The sequence below is a fragment of the Mustela putorius genome, unplaced genomic scaffold, assembly GCF_011764305.1.
Source record: "Mustela putorius furo isolate JIRA1106 unplaced genomic scaffold, ASM1176430v1.1 tig00000407_pilon_pilon_pilon, whole genome shotgun sequence".
Taxonomy (NCBI): domain Eukaryota; kingdom Metazoa; phylum Chordata; class Mammalia; order Carnivora; family Mustelidae; genus Mustela; species Mustela putorius.
The window spans coordinates 24,322,043-24,339,206 of record NW_025421373.1 but is presented as its reverse complement, the minus strand read 5'-3'; the positions used below and the strand labels follow the sequence as shown (position 1 = coordinate 24,339,206).

Sequence of the window (17,164 nt, the reverse complement as noted above, 5' to 3'; positions counted from 1 at the left end):
AAATGAACTGATAAATTAATCCTAACTCAAAGGAGATGAGGAGGACCTCAAAGTGCCAAGGGAATGAAAAAGGTTGACCGCCCTCTGAGGGGAAAGAGCATGTTTCCACAGCATCTGTAAAAACACAGGGTCTTCGGCCAGTCGAACAATACCGGCAGTTGGTAAAGGCAGGTTGTATTTTAAAGATGAGTCAACTGAGATGGAAAAACTAAATGGAAGTCAAGCTAATGCCAGGGAAATTCCGAGAAACAACTTAATGAACAACCAAGAAGGGTTCGCCCATCCCCTTCCTGTCTTTTGGGAAGGGCCAAATTGTCAGGATGACCCAGACCACATCTGAGATCCTGGTCACATTATGGCTTTGCCAGTGGAGGCCCTGAGCAGCTCTCTCATCCTTCCGGTGGGGCCTCCAGGCCATCACCTGCACACAGAGAGGCTGTCATGGGCGTGGGACAAGGAGCAAATGTAGCGACCAATTTGGAAGTGCCATATACACGGAAAGTGTCCTCTGTCTGAGAGTGATCAACATATTGTTCTCAACCCATCCTTCCTGATTCCCAGAGTTCCAGGAATTCCCACCAGTAGGTCCAAGAGTCATGCCGGCAGTTTATCATGAACCACAGTGGCTCCTCAGAGGGACTTTGCAATCTCTGTCCCTTGGAAGAATCACCAGAGTTTAGCAGATAATAGCGTGGACTTCACGGCCAGCTGACTGAGGGCAGAGCCCTATATAAGCCATACAACCTTGGCTACATCCCTGACAATGCAAGCGTCCGCTTCCTCATCTATAAAACGGAGGTAATGATGTCATCTCTATGGGACTGTTGAGAAGATTAAATCCAGGGACACCTGTAAAGAACTCTGCCCATAGTAGGTATTAAGTGATTGGAGGCTCTCCCTACCATGAGCTAATACCATGACTTTATCTGCTTTTATCCTATTATTATTTCTCCTCAATAGTGACACTCCCAGGTCTTGGCAACCTCAAATGATCAATCCCTACTGATCAGTGCAATTTTTCCTCCCAAAAGTTTTTGTCCAGAAGCCTCAAGCTCCATTCTCTGCAAAGATATACTTTTCCAGTGAGATTTATCTGATTAAAAAGAAAGCTGCATTGAAGGTAATGAGAGCCATTTGCTCTCTTGTCCAGCTCGTGGGTTGCATGCTGATTATGTAGGGCCTGCTAAGAGCTTCGACTCTGGCAGAGCAAACCCCATAGGCCTGTTCTTCAGCACTCAAGTCTCTGAAGGGTCCCCTGGATTTCCCACACTGTGACTCATTGCGGAATGACATGCACTCAAAGGCATGGGAAAATTCCCCCAGGTGAGACATACAGGGACAGTCAGTGAGATGGTTGTTGTAGAACTGACAAAGTGAGAGGGCTGTTGTAGAATTGTAATTAGGGACCTCAGTGGGGAGAAATGTGAGGCTTATGCATAGACATGTGTTTGACCTAGGCCACCGGTCTAGGTCAACCTGTGGGAGGGTTGTGGATGCTGCTGAAACAAAAGGATAGCTTCTCCTATTTTCCAGCCTTGGATTTTCCCAGAATACATCAAGTATTTTCCCCAGGGACTAACTAAAGGTATCAGGGCCAGAATTGGGGACTTCTTGACTCTAGTCAAATCACATCACAGAGGCCTAGTACCTGCACAGCTAAATTCTGCTTCCCCTGGAATGCCAGGTGCTTATCACCCGCTTAACAAGTAACTATTGAGCCCTGACCGTGGGCCAGGCTCTGTGCCTCATGGAACCATACTTACTAAGAGCCTGGAAGGAAGCACGCAAACACCATTCTCGCCTATGTAACCCCTTGAGTGCCCCAGACCCCAGAGAAAAGGGAGGCTACAGAGTAGAAGGCTGAGCTTAAACCATAAAACACCAAGAGCTGCTGTGATTCCAGCCTTGGAACCGACACATGGGGTGAGGAGGAGAGAGGCCGGAGGAAGGAAAACCTTGACATCAGTTAGGCAAATACAGTGTGGTGTGCCACAGCTAGGCCGCCACGCAAGTCTTAAGCCTTAATTCTCTTACTTGTAAGATGGGACAGACTTCTTACTGCTCAGGCTGTTGGCAGGACACAATGAGGCAGAATACATAATGCTGTTTCTTGCCACTAAACAAGAAAAAACAAAACACAGCTTTCTGGAAATGAAATGAGAGGTTGCAGGAGGTCTAGACTCCCTCTCCTATAGGAGATTGCCTACAGCATTTGACGACCGACAGGAAATTTTATCTTCGATGGACTGGGTTGGTGGCTCCGTGATGCCACGGCAGGGCCAGGACTAGGGTGAGGCAAGTGAGGCGCCTACGACACTGCATTTAAAGAGGGGCTCACTCTCGGGCACCTGCAAGGGCCTACCCAACCCTAAGAGTGAGTGCCTCCTTCAGTTTCCCAAGGAGCCTCCTCCCCACCCTCTCCTGCCAGCCTGCTTTGTGGAGATACAGAACATAAAGCAGAAGAGTTATTAGATAGAAGGTTATCCAGAAGAACAGACCAGAAGCAATGATAAGGCATATGAAAGATCCCTAAAGATTCCCACTGCCCTAGGGGCAGAGGAAGAACCAGATGGAGTCTCAAGGTTCCTTCCAGCTCCAAGGATCCAATATTTTATCTTCCTACACAAGAGAATCATATTCAAATACATGTGCTTTCTGACATAGATAAGGTTTTCTTACAGGGAGCAGATATAGCTGGGGGAGGTGAGCCAGGAAGGGGGAAGTAGGTGTTGTTCCGTAAGTCCCTGGGGAGAACTGGGCTCCAAGCATGCCAACTGGGACATTCTGCCCCCAGGGATGCTTAGCAGGTCACGAAGCGAGAGTAATAAGTTGTCAGGCCCTCCCTGGCCAGCTTAAGCCCCTACTGCAATCAAATAAAATTGGAATTGCACAGCTGGCCATGAAAAGCCAGATGTTGACCTCAGGCGGCAACCCAGGCCAAGGTAAGGGCGACCTGCAGGGCCTGCACTGCACAGCAACCCCGAGGTTCCCGAATGCCAGGGCCAGGGCCCAGAAAACTGGTCAAATTCAGAAGGCCAGAGAGTAACAGCCGCACCTCTTCCCAGGAGCCTAGGACATGAGCCCTCCCCAGCACCTCTCCCCCTACCTTTCCCCAGGACAGCCCACAGGCAAAAGAAAGAAAGTTTTCCCTCTAAAATGCACAACATAGACAACAGCAAATGTTGTTTCTCTCTGAAAGTGCAGAAGCTAAAATTAAAACTCAGAAAAATTCTCTGATTCATGTCTCCACCTTCCCCTAAACACTGCCTGCCTTCTCTGAACCACCATAGCCATCCGATGATACCTCCTAAGCTGGGTGGCGACCTCTGATGGTCGTTTATGTCCCTGATCTGTTCTATCTGATCCACTATCAACAACAAGAGGGCAAAGGTCCTTTATCAACAAATGATTATTGATTGCTACCACACACCAAGCCCCGAAGGAGACAGACACAAACCCTACCCACACGGTAGGCGTTTTCTGTCGGCAATGACATGTTCATCTGCATCTCCTCCATAGTGCCTTACATGTTTAGTGGGTGCTTAATAAGTCAGAAGGATCAGAGCAGAAGATTTCACAGCAAGAGGGCCTGCAAAATGAAGACAAGCTGGAACTCCACAGTCTAGTCCCTGGACAGACTGATGAGCCGTCCTGGTACCTTCCCTGCTGGGTCAAGTCCCAGAACCCATCTCCGAGCAACCAGCCCCTGCTGAACGGAAGTGGGCACTCAACACAGAACAGGCCATTGTGCCTGACCTAATGCCAACTGGCCAATTCAATGAGAAAGCTGAGGCCCACCTAGGAGACAGAATTAGCCTGAGACCACCCAGGAAGTTAGAGCTAGAGCTGCAACTACACTCCTGTTCCCCAGTTCCCACCTTAATGTGTTTTCTTCTGTTCCATAGTGACCTTCAAAACTGTGTCGTAAGTAAATGCCCATGCAAGCAGCTAGCAGACTTTAAGACAATCTCGGACTAGTTGACCAGGTACTTTCTGCCCAGAATAAATACTCTCTCATTGGATCACTTCCTTGCCAAGACAGAGCGGGGAGATATTCTGGCCCAAGTCAGAGGACAAGTTGCCTGGAAGCCAAGTTGGACACCCCTCACGGGGAGATATTTTGGGAGGGCCCATTCCTCAAGCCTGGCCAGACCACGATTCAGTATAACCCGAAACAGCTGAGCACTCAAGATGGATTCATTTTACTGTAAAGGGATTAGCAAGGGGTAATCTTACCTTAACTTTTGGACTCACTGTAAGGACAGAGACCCAGGGGACGAGTCCCTGTTTCATCTTCACCGCTTATCATTGTTCTCTCTCTCTCTCTCTCTCTCTCTCTTCCTCTGCCACCCTTTCCTTCCCTCACACATGCTAAACATCCTTCAGTTCTCCAAGCCCTGTCTCCCCTCTAGACTGAACACGCGCTGTCCCTTCTACCCAAAGCGCTCCTCCTCTTCCCCTATTTCTTCCAGGCCAACCCCACACCCCACCTTCAAGCTCTACTATAAAAAATCGCTTTCCCCGCACAGCCTCTTGGAAAGCCCCCACCGTCCCACTAAGTGCAGTCGAGCGCCTGTCCCTTGTGCTCACTGAACCCTTTGATTATAGGACTGGCCACACCTGAGGCACCTTCCCGCTCACATTCTCCTCTCCCGGCTCCACGGCCCTCCCCTTCTCAGCCTGCACCTGCAGCTTCTCCTCCAGCCCTGCCTGCCCCTCCCTAGGTTACCCTCTGCCTGTTCGTCTCTCTCCTGCCCCTCACCTTACCCTCCCTGTTTCCCACCCTGGACCTCCTGACTTATCAGCTATACTGAGCCATGGAGATGGCATCTGTCAGGGGGACTTCCTCTACTAACCCAGAATGGCTCTTGGTGCTGTGGGGCCATGCAGGGTATAATTGAAAACCGTTTCTCACCCGCATGGTGCCAACCCCAGCTCATTTGAAATTCGGATTGACAGCTCCATATCGATTCCCTATTTCCAATTGATGTTGCAACAGGAGAATGAGAACCTGAGCATTGATCTGGCCTTTCTTCCAACAAATCCCTGAAACATGAGCTGTTCCACTGGAGAGAAATCTCGAGACTGGATTGGGAAAAACCATGTCACAGACATGCTCATGTTCCCTCAAAAGATTCCAGACAAATTTAGATGCCAAGAACAAATGCATGTAAAGGGGGTTGGGGGGAGAGGGAATATTATGGACTTATAAAATGATAGTTTAGGGCCAGAAGGACTCTTAGAGACTTTTCTAACCCCCTTATTTTGTAGCTTGGGAAAGTGAAAGCCACAAAGGGGAGGGACTCTCTGAAGATCACACATCCCCCACTTCACAGTGTCCCCCTTCTTCCACCCCCCACCTCCTGCTTGGAAACCCACTCCTGGATCTTTCCACGCTCTTTTATTAGGAGTCAAAACTGAGGTCCTTTAAGTACCAAAGTCTCCCTGTGTGACAAATCTCCAGACACTAAGGTGACTCTGTCCAGTCACTGCAGCTTTTGCCTTAAAGCCTTCCCAGTGAGGGACAGACAGCACACTTGGTCCCAGAAGACCTCACTGTCTTTCTGAAATTACTATTAATCAAATCTGTCTCAACCGAGTCTGATTCACTCCATTACATTGCAGTAATCCCTGAAACAATTTGCATCATTTCCAAATACTTTCATAGGGTTAGCAAATCCTCCACAATCAAAGGTCTCATTTCTCAGGTTCATCCCCAACTACTCTGTTCAGTAGCTCACGGTCTATAAGCAAATGTTCAAGTTCACCAGAGGTAGTGGTTCTAAATGTACACCAAGGGCTCCTTGATGCATATGTACTCTGCACAAAAGCACAGAGCACAGATTTACTATAGGGGGCCCTTGAACTAATTCCCTGTGAACTGTGCTTTCTAAATATAGACGGAAATGTACAATGATTATCAAGTGGAGGGGCATGGCTATTTTGACATTCAAATAAAGACTCTGCATGTAGAAAAGAATTAGAGAGATTTTGGTCTTGGGCAGTAAGAGATGGGGTATTTCACACAGAGTATCAGTGAATTATGATTGAGCTCTTTCCTTTTCAGCTCTCATTAAAGTCTCAGACAGGTGTTAATGTGTCTCCAACCTTTTCGCAATCCTTACTGGTCTTCCCCTGGGACTCTGGGCAGGCCTTGTCCATTGTGAATGTTGGTAATCAATAGTGGGCAACTAGAATTTTAGGTTTCTCTTTTTGTTTTGTTTTCACCGCTTTCCCTCTTGGGGGTTATGTCTATTCCGAGAAACAATGGTGCTTTTTCATTTTTAAGTTGTGAAATACCAAGTCCCGTGTTTAAAAAGAGTAAGTTTGAAAGAAGTGAGGTGATTTAAGGAAACATTGTAACTGATGAGGACAGGTGGTGCAGAAACACAGAATCAAAAATGTGAAAGCGATCCCCAGAAAACCCACAGGTACAGATACCAGCTGGGACTAGTGAATCTCAGAATTTCAAAGAATTCTTCCGTGAATCCCTTGAGGACACAGATCATGGGGCGACCCACAACCCTTTCTTCTCGACGTTTCAGGGTGGGGAGTGCAGCTGCAGGATCAAAACTGTCGAGTCAGACTCCTGTTCTGATGCTCCCAGATGTCACGGGAAACCATAATCTTCCACCACAAATAGTAACAGTAGCAGCGAAGTTGTGGATACTCTTCACAGTTTACAAGGCTTTCCCATATGTTGTAGCTTTTGGATGAAGCAGCGCTTTAAAATTTGAGTTCTAAACCCTTCTGTCGTGAAAGCGCTGTGTGACCTGAGGCCAGTTACTTAACCTCTCAGAGTCTCCATGGCCTCAATTCAGCTCCCCGTGCCAGAGCTTATAGGGAGTCAGTGGCCAGGTAACTGGACCGCAAATGCAGCAGACTTGGGAGCTGGGTGACCAGAGGACTCCTCGGCTTGGGGGAGGATTCTGGTATTAAATGGCACATTTCACTAATAGCAAATGGTAGAGGGCAATTTGGGGCGAATTCATTCTTTCCCAGTACGGCATAATGGGATTCGGGCTTATGAAAGAGGCCTAAGGGCCAAGAGATGGCGGGCGGGTGCTCTCCTAGCTGCTGGGAGGGAGTACCATGTTCCCAAATCTTATTATCTGAGAGGAGGGGCTGGAGAGAGAACAGGAGCTTATGAAAGCTTCATAACCACCACTCCTAGAAAGGCTCTAGAAGTGAATTATAGCAGCAAAAAAGTCATAAATCAGCAGTTGGACGCCTGTGGTCCCTTTGGCTCATGCCAGAGCCATGAAGCAGCCATGAGTCTGGCGGTGAATGGGGAAAAGCCTGGGACTACGGTACTAACTTGGGCCCACAGCAGGCATCTGGAGAGACCTCCCAGTCACTAGGGCCAGTGGTGCAGCGGAAAGCAGCCGTGAGACCAGAAGATGCCCCCAGACGTGCTCTGAAGTGCTTCAAACACACACGCACACATGCACACACGTACACATGTACACAAACAGAGCAAGGCAAGAGCAAGACAATATACCGAGGGCCCGCTATGTCCCAAGAACTGCCCTTGGTTGTTTTTTAGCTGTGCTACCTCAGTTACCACTCATGTAAAACTAATGTGACCTATGGGACAACTCAAGTTCAGAGAAGTTGAGTAACTTCCCCAAGGTCACACAGCTTATAAGTAAGTGAGACAGGATAAATTCCAGACATGTGTTCTCACTGTTTTTGCGCTATCTTACATTACATTTCACAGTACATTTCAGAAGCACATACAGGTAATGCACATACCACATCCACACATCCACACAAGCCTTCCACACACTCACACCCTATACCCAACACGTACATCTACCCCACATGTACACAAACAGATGCCACACGTAACAACACACTTTCACATGAACAGAGGTATTCACATGTTTGCACATACGTATCTGTGTAACACAATCCATCGCATATCCACAAACACCCCATCACATCCCAGTCGTCACACACATCTATACCCATCCACTCACTTGTACATATCACACCTAGAAACCTGTCCACATCACACCCTCTCACAAACATCCAGGCTTACACACACACAAACAGTAAAATGCATTGTCCCTCATCTTGACAATCATAAGGAGCTCCTGAGTATGTGGATAAGGGATCTTCAGGTTAGGTAACGTGAGTGTTTAATAATCCTCAAGTGCCTTCTGGACCTGCACAGGAATAACAGGTCACTTTCGGTATTCTTCATTACTGGAAATAATAGTCTAATTACTTTAAAAATTGTTAATCCATACATGAATATTTATGAAGATCCTACTAACCAGAATATTTGATTAATTAAAGTAGCATCGTATTCATTCATTCATTCACTGTGCAATCGCCGAGTATCAGTTATGCCTGAGACACCGTCGTAGACACAGCAGGGGACTGAAAGAACAAGTAAACAAGACCATGATTCCTGGTCTTCAAACACAAGCACAACTATATTACCGGGTAGCATGGTCCAGGGCCTGGTGAGCGAGGGATGTGACGGGAAAGGGGGATGAGGAGACAAGATAGCTCTGGAGCTTGTAGACCTAGACAGTGGCCAAACTCGGGCGCTGTCTGGGGAAGTGGGATCTGCAGGAGCAAGTTCAGAGAGGAAACTGGGGCATCCCGTTCACGAGATGAATTTGAGGCACGGGCAGGTTTGCCAATGAGTAAAGGGGGCTTCTGCGGCAGCCAGGAGGAGACAGACTTGAGAGTCGTCCCTTAGAGGGGATCACTTAAACCGTTACAACTGTGAGATCAGAAACAAGCAAAGGCGAAAAACAAGAGCGGTTGAGTGTGGATCTTTGGGGAACGCAATGTCCTACTTGGCTAGGTGACAGAAGCTCCCATCTTATGCAACATACACACACACACGTGTGTGCACACACTCATCCCCCTATGCATGGCCGTCCTGCAGCGTACAAGCTCTTGACAGGGCCTCACGCCACGGCGGCGCCTGCTCCCAGCCATCTCTCCGGCTATCATTTCAGGACTAGGTAAGCTCTCTGGCCCAAAGCAATGCAAACGACTGTTCTCGAACCTTTCGGCTTCCAATCTTGACCCTTCTTGGGGATCTGCGCACCTCATGGCAGGGGGACAGCCACTGTTCATAGACATCAGTAATTCATGCTACGACATGAGTGAGGACCTGAAACCGCTTTGTCGCTGGGGGCTGGTGACAGAGACGGTGTGGAGCACCTCCTCAGGCCACTGTCAGATCCCCCGGTCTGGAGGCACAGAGGCAGGCTGGTTTACTCGGGGACGTCCCTCCGTGTCTTCCACTAACTGTGCTTCAATGTTCCCAACTGAGCATTTTCAAAAGCGTATGTTTCGTGAGACGGTGGTCCCCTAAGTATAGGCCTCCAAGCTTGTTAAAGCTTCTGAGAAGACTCGAAGTAAAGATGCCTGATTAAATTTCTGTTCCCGGAAGTATTTGACTCGGGCAACCTTTTTTTTTTTAATTAGTGGCTGATTCTGAAGAGCAGCTTCAGGGAAAGGCTAGACTATGAGATCTCTGAGAGTCTCTGGATGAGTTTTCCCCCAGACCCGTGAGAGTGCAGCGCCTCCTGGGAAGCTAACCCTTCAACCTCCTCCCCAGGGAGGCCCAGCAGCCGAGTGCGATTGCAGAAAACCCCAGAGACAAAGCCTGAGGAGGCAGAGGCTTCTCAGCAGCCTCAGACCCACAGCCGCCTGCCAGGGTCCCATGTTGGCCAACAGCTGGCCAAGTAAACAGCTGAACTGGTCTTTCCTCATTAAGGACACACACTGCCTATTTCTCAGGCTGAGAACACTCTGGTGGTTCTTGGGTGTGGGTGAGGCTGGTCTGTGAGTTCAGGGTCATCATTAACCCTCTGCTTTCCTCTCTCCTTTCTTAGCCTTGCTGCGTCCAAGGAGGCTGAAGCTGCCCGCTCCGCGCCCAAGCCTATGTCACCCTCGGATTTCCTGGATAAGCTAATGGGGAGAACCTCTGGATATGACGCCAGGATCAGGCCCAACTTTAAAGGTAGAGAAAACTTGCCTTCCAGATCCTCCGGGATCTGCTTTCCTAGATTACAGAAGCAGGCAGCGTGGTATTGTATGCAGATGATAAACTCCTGCAATGAATCCCATGACTCTTCCCTCCCCCAGAGGCCGACATTGCTAGTCAGTTCTGTCTCCTCTCCACCAAGTCCAAACAAGTTCTCAGAGAATTGCCCTCAGCCGTACCTCTGGTTGCCAGTTGTCAGTAGGTGAATTAAAACCTACTGGTGAGGGCGCCTGGGTGGCTCCGTGGGTTAAGCCTCTGCCTTTGGCTCAGGTCAAGATCTCAGAGTCCTCGGATCGAGCCCCCACATCGGGAGCCTGCTTCCCTTCTCTCTCTGCCTGCCTCTCTGCCTACTTATGATCTCTCTCTGTTTAAAAAAAAAAAAAAGAGTCTTAAAACCTACTGACTCCCTCTGGCATAACAGACAGATAGACAAACATGGAATGTGAGGAAACAGGTCCACATTTTGTTTCCTACGCTCTGAACTCTGATAAGTCACTTCCCTGCTCTGATAAGTCACTTCCCTGCTCTGGGAGTCAGTTCCTCATCTCTGCGGGGATTGAGTGGGCTGTACCTGTGGGCTTTAAACTATGCTTCATGGAGCTCTCAGCCTTCCACTATGTGCCCGAAAAGGGAGTCGAGGGAATAAGGAGCAAACTCACGCTCGCTTCTCCCCCAAGCCGTCCTACTTTTATTTGTTTTAGAGAAGAAACTTCCAGCAAAAATTCATCTGCTGGAAGTTCCCAGGGATTAATATATAATTTTGAAACGTCCTATTCTCAGAGTCACGATTTCAAATGGCTACAGAGATTAGGCAGGTCACTTTACTGAGTGAGGTGAGCCAAAAGTAAGGCCAAAGGGGGTTGTAGGGACTGTGGAGAAATAGAGGTGCGGACCCCTTGAAAGGGGACAGCCTCTCCTTAGCCCCAGCCCACAGTTACCCTGCAGGAATCAGGGCCCCATATTTCCAGATCATCCGGTATTCTAAGATGAGTCAGAAATCAAGATTTATGCAAAATTTCCTGATGCCAAAAACATATAAATTTAAACAAAACACGTTTGTGAGCCAGATACGCCCTGTGGGTGACCAATTTACAAATCCTCACCGGAGTGATCTGAAAAGCTTCTTCTAGCTCAGAGTCCTACAAGATCCCGATGTCTGTTACTAGAGGAGATGGGTCCCCTTTGTCCGTGGATGCCCCAAAGTTGCAGTGATCTCAAGCAGAACAGACTTCTGCAGGTGTGGTCTTGGGGTGCTCCTGGGACCCTGCATACTCTGACATTCCCCCCAGGACCCCTGCAGAAATCTGATTTCAAGGACTAGCCTAGCCTCTGAAGACTGCGAGGACTGCTAGCCTCCGAATCAATTCTTGATTCCAGATGCCCTTCCTCACTGTTCCTTTTGGCTCAAGTCCAAGACCAAATAAGGGATGTGACAGCTGGTAACAGCTTCCTAATATTTGCTTACCTTGCTCCCCGTTCCCTAAGTACCCTTCTCAGAGTGCTCTGCAAATGGAGAGTGGTCTGTGAGATGCACTGGGGTCGATTCTTGGGGGCCCACCTCCCACTCCTGTTTACCTCCAGGCTCCCCTGGTCCCTTCTCCTGAAGCCCTATCTTCCAGCATCCTTAGCATGACCCTGGTTCTCTCAAGGACAGGTAAGGACCAAGGTTGCTGTCTGGACACCAGCCCTTCACCAGGGTCACAATCTCAGACACCCAGAAGGATCAGGTAGGACACCTGAGTGATGCAGGATGGGGATAAGGGAAAAACAGAAAGCATAGGCTCAGCCAAGGGCAGCCACCTGTCAGGTCCTAAGGTAGCTGCCAGGCAGGAATGCAGGCCCCGGGCAGCACGCCTTCCGAGATAAGACTTGAGTCTGGGGTTTTCTGTGAAATCTTCCGAGTTGGCAGCTAAATGATATCTTTTAGAAACACCATTGGCCAAATCCAACACATTCAAGACCTGACCGCCAGGTTACCTCCGGCACTGCTGGCAATTTTCCGAAATTCCGGCCCACCTCGCCCCCTGGTGGGCTCTCTCGGAACTCCATGTGACTGCCGCAGTCCAGCTCTCCTGAGAAAGGAGAGTGGAACTCGATTGTGTGCATACGCATCCAGGGCTCATGTATTCGTCATCCTTTATGCACAGCACTGCACTTGGCACATAGATGGCCCTCAGTAAACCTTTAAACATGGAATGAATGAACAAATGAACCAAAATATATGCTAAGGCTTAGAACAGTTAAGTGACTTTCCCAAGGGATGCCATCAAGACTAGGGATTTTCACTCAGTTAACCACATTCACTTATTTGTCTAATGCTAGTGATTTGTTGATTTATTTAATCGTTCATTTATTTACTTACTTACTTGCTTAGCAGTGGACAGTTTTAAGATAGAAGCTTGCACCCAGACTATAAAATTATTGAATTAGGGCCCTTCTCCTCCCCAATCTGAGAGACTTACTTTGAACACCTGGGCCCCAAATCTACAGGCCTAGATAATGTCTTAGACTTTTCCCAAACCTGCCATGTCTCTACCCAGTTCGGTGCCCTCCAAGTCAGGCTCTGAGCAAGGCACATCTTTCTGGAAGACCCTCCACAGCCCCCACCCGACCTCACTGCCCAGGAAATGGGAAGCAAGGTTTCTCTGTTCTCCCTCATGGTAAGAGCTGAAATGTTGGCACGAGGGTTCTCCCACCCCTGAGTCCTCTGGTCCCTTCACACTTCCACTCAAAGCACAAGTGGGATTTCCAAAAGCCCCCTACAAACCACAGAGCTCCCAAAAAGGCGTGTAGATAAGGCCCTGTGACCCTAACACAGAGGAAGAGGCCTGCGTTGTTTGAAAACCTCACGGAGTGATTAATCACTCAGCAGTTCCCTTCAAGCACCAGAAAACTTGCCTGCTCTTGACTCTCCTGAAGACAGAGGGGCAGGAACAGCAGCCTCAGTCTGCAGAGCACAGTGGCAATAAAAATCAGAACACGGAAGGAAAGCGCGGGAGAACTGGAGTCCAGTCCTCGCACAACTGACCAGACAGTGCGACCCAAAGGCCATCCCTTGACATACCTGGGCCTCTGTTTCTGCATCTATAAAACAATCCAGTAGGACGTAGGCCCTTCTAGCACTGATAGTCTGTATCTTTCTTAAGACTTTGTGTAGGATAATGGCTCCCAGGATCAGGGACACAGCCTAATACCAACACATACACAAAAGCAAAATTAAACTTTAATATTTAATGAAATATATACATTATCCCACTGCCAAAGGCAGCCACATTGTAATTTTCTCGAGGATAATTTAATTTCAGATTTATATCAATGAACCGCACCTCCCCATGGGGTCCCTTTCGCTGGCGCCCTCTCACACACATAAATCAGGATCTAATTTATATGAGAGTCACAGCAACAGACACTTGCAGGGCCTGGGTGGGAACTCTGAGTGCATCATTTTGAGGCAAGGGCAGTAACTCTTTGGGGCATCTTAATGGTATGAGACCAAATGAAAAGAAAAGCCTGGGTCTGAGTCTAAATGAGGGGGGGGGGTTCTTTAATGGGTCTTTGTTTAGGTGGAAGTGACGAGGAAGCAGATTTCCACTCAGCATAAGGGAAATTTTTTAGCAGAACAGAAGTAACCAGCTATGGAAAGAGCTGCGGACGATGAAATGAGTTCCCAGCTGCCAGAGGTGTTCAAGCACTCAGCCTTGAACAGGAGCTTGAGCCATTCTAGCAGTGGTCCCATTCTGGGCTAAGCTCCCATGATTCAGGTTCATTGGGTCTGGGATCGGGCTGGCGAATCTGCAGTTTAAATGGTTACCCAGGGGTGCCTGGGTGGCTCAGTGGGTTAAGCCTCTGCCTTTGGCTCAGGTCATGATCTCAGGGTCCTGGGTTCGAGCCCCTCTCTGCTCTGCAGGGAGCCTGTTTCCCCACCTCTCTCTCTCTGCCTGCCTCTCTGCCTACTTGTGATCTCTGTCTGTCAAATAAATACATAAAATCTTTAAAATAAGTAGATAGAGACTACATAAATACTATATAAATAAATAGATACTACTAAAATAAGTAGATAGATACTACATATTCTACAGCAGTTTGGGAAGAAATTGATGAGGTAGAGCCTTAAGAAATCCTTCAGTCCCCAAATCCTGTAACCTCGTAGTTCACATGAATGGCTTCCATAAGGGAATTCCAAACGGAATTCCCAAAGGAGCTCAGAGTGTTTACCTAGATCCAGAGCTAGTCTCCCAGACTGATGGGGAAGTTGTGACCTAGAAGTGGGAAGGGGCGTGCCTGAATCGGACTGCCCGTGAATATCGGAGCTGTGTCGAAAACCCACAGAGCCTGGCACTCCCTTGGAGGGAAAGCCTGGATTCCCACCACAAGACTGGGTCCGTTCCTACACACCAAGATTTCTGAAAAGAAGGAAACTTTGACTGAGTTTGGGTCAAATATTTGGGCTCCTCTTTAAAGAGGGGCAGAGAGGAGCGGATCGCAGAGGACACAAAGACATCTGCTTCCTTCTCTCCACAGTCAGAAAACTTGGGTGTGAGTCCTGGCTCCACCACCTGCTGGCTAAATAAGCCTAAGCAAGTTATTAAAACTCTCAGCTCCGCAGCAGAGATAGTGATTTCGCTCTGGCCCCCTCAGGACCTCATGAGGATCAACAAGAAAGCAGGCCTGAAAAATTTCACAGATTGCATATTGCAATCTCCATGGGAAGGATTATGAGCTGTTATCCAAGTCTTACCTGCCTTCAAGGTCAGCTCAAGGTTTATTACCTTCAGGAGATCTTTCCTTATGCCTTGCTCTCCAGAACCTCTCTTAGACCTAGACTCCTACTGTTCATAGCAATCTTACCCATAGTCTCACACCCCTCTCTGGTTACTTTTTTTTTTTTTAAGATTTTATTTATTTATTTGACAGAGAAAGATCACAGGTAGGCAGAGAGGCAGGCAGAGAGAGGAGGAAGCAGGCTCCCTGCCGAGCAGAGAGCCAGATGCGGGGCTCGATTCCAGGACCCTGAGATCATGACCTGAGCCAAAGGGAGAGGCTTATTACACTGAGCCACCCAGGCACCCCAGCCCTCTCTGGTTATTTTATACTGGACCCCTTGTTAGCTCACGTGAAAGCCCAGTGCTTAAAATCCCGCATTCTACCACTCTGTGACCTTGAGCATGTCCCTTCCTCTTTCTGAATCTCTTTCTTCCAAGTACAGCCAGTCATCAACTTTGGAATTAGAGAAATCTGAACTCCAACTCTGGCTCAAGCACTTACTAGTAGCTGTGTGGTCTTGAGCAAATAATCTCTCGGAGCCTTTGTTTGCTCATCGACAAAATGGAGGTAATAACTGTATCTTCTTCTGGAGTTGTGGAGAGGATATGAGATAGTGTCGGTAACACTCTCAGGATAGCAGCAAACCCTGAAAGGCTCAGTAGTAGGTAACTGCTACCATTAATAAAAATGAAGAGATTGGGTTTCAACTGGACAGAGGTCCCCTAACAATGAGATCCCAAAGAGCAAATATTCCTCCATGTCTTTCCTACCTTTTGCAGTAGAATTCAAATATCTTGCCTGGAAAGTATTTGATAAAGACTTATGGACTTCCCTTGAGGCTCCCTCTGGATTCCTCAGCTGGTAATCCCCATCCATGCCCTTTCAGGCAATCTTTCTTGGTTCATAAGTTCAAGGCAAGGAACTTGCTGTTCCTTGCGATTCCCAAGATGGCCTCCAAATGCTGGAGCCATAAATACATTTCAGCCACAAATTAGAAGGCAGCCGATGGGGTTTTGGGGAAGGGATTTCGGCCATATGGCAGGACGATGAATCATCCTATGTTAATGAAAGTACATCCTAGCTCAGCCTCTGGTGTTCTGTACCTGGTGCTCACTTGGGGACCAGGGAATCTGGCACAGTCATGTGGCTGGGAGTCCCCTACTGCTCAGGGGTGGGGTAGAGGGCAAGCAAGGATCTCCTCCACCAAGAGGGAGCCATCCCTGAAGTCAGTGTTCCAAGAGGGGTCCTGTCCTGTGGGTTTCTTCCTGGTCGTGGAGCTAAGCAGGAAATCTCTCTTGATTGGCAGGTCCCCCGGTGAATGTGAGCTGCAACATTTTCATCAACAGCTTCGGTTCCATTGCAGAGACAACTATGGTGAGTGAGTCAAAATATAGGCTGCTATTTCCTGCTGGGGACGTCTCACTCCCAAAAGTATGTCCCCTCTGCACTGGGCTCCCCTGAGGACATAGGGAATCTGGTATTTTTTTCAGATCTCCAGTGCGTACCGTGCAACTTGGGTATTGTTACTGTCTTATTCAGTGTTCTGGGTAAAGACATCCATCTGCAAACGGCCAAAGAGCCAGCAGGGCTAGTGCACGCCAACACCCAGGACCACAGACATAAAATTAAGGCAACAGGCTGAAGTTTTATATGAAAAGAAAATGTTGGGATGCTGGGTGGCTCAGTCGGTTAAGTGTCTGCCTTCGGCTCAGGTCATGATCAGGGTCCTAGGATGGACTCACATCAGGCTCCCTGCTCAGCGGGGAGTCTGCTTCTCCCTCTGCCTGCTGCTCCCTTTGCTTATGCTCTCTCTCTCTCTGACAAATAAATTAATAAAATCTTTTTTAAAAAATGGAAAAAAGAAAATGCAAAGAGCTACTTGTAAGTTTATAATTCAACTGTGCAAGAGCGGAAGACTGCTTCTAGAAGCCTCAGTGGGTCTATTGGGTTGATTCGAGTCCTCTCTATGCTTTTGTGTGTATTTCAACATTCTCATTATAAAAAGTTTAAAATAAATCACTATACTGGAAAAAAAGACCAGAAGGGAAAAATACAAAAACATTAATAGCAATTATCCCTGGACTGCAGACTTACAGATAATTTTTAATTTTCTTCCTTCATTCTTTCTCTATTTTTTGAGTTTCTGCAAGGAGCAAATATTGCATTTGTGATTATAAATACTTTACTACTTTAAAATCTTTTCCCAATCCTTGAAAACAAAGGAACTACAAAAAATCAATTGTACTGGTTTTGAAAGGAGTGATCGAACTTGTGAGAAAGTAATTAGAGCTGCCTAAAGTCATCGCTTTATGAGCCAAGTGAGAGCAGGCAGCCAATCACCAAGTCCTTGTTACTGTCACCAAGACAGATGTTACTACCAGG

The 17,164-nt window shown here is 47.9% G+C and overlaps 1 protein-coding gene across 1 annotated transcript in view; it reads left to right on the top strand.

Annotated features, from left to right (window-relative positions):
• Nucleotides 1-9,127: 9,127 nt before the first annotated feature.
• The window catches only part of GLRA1 (glycine receptor alpha 1), a 51,448-nt gene continuing 43,411 nt past the window's right edge, over nt 9,128-17,164 (top strand). Inside the window, exons 1-3 of the mRNA XM_045079434.1 lie at nt 9,128-9,314; nt 9,827-9,994; nt 16,089-16,156. Coding sequence (XP_044935369.1) covers nt 9,128-9,314; nt 9,827-9,994; nt 16,089-16,156 — 423 coding nt within the window. The remainder of the gene's footprint in view (nt 9,315-9,826; nt 9,995-16,088; nt 16,157-17,164) is intronic.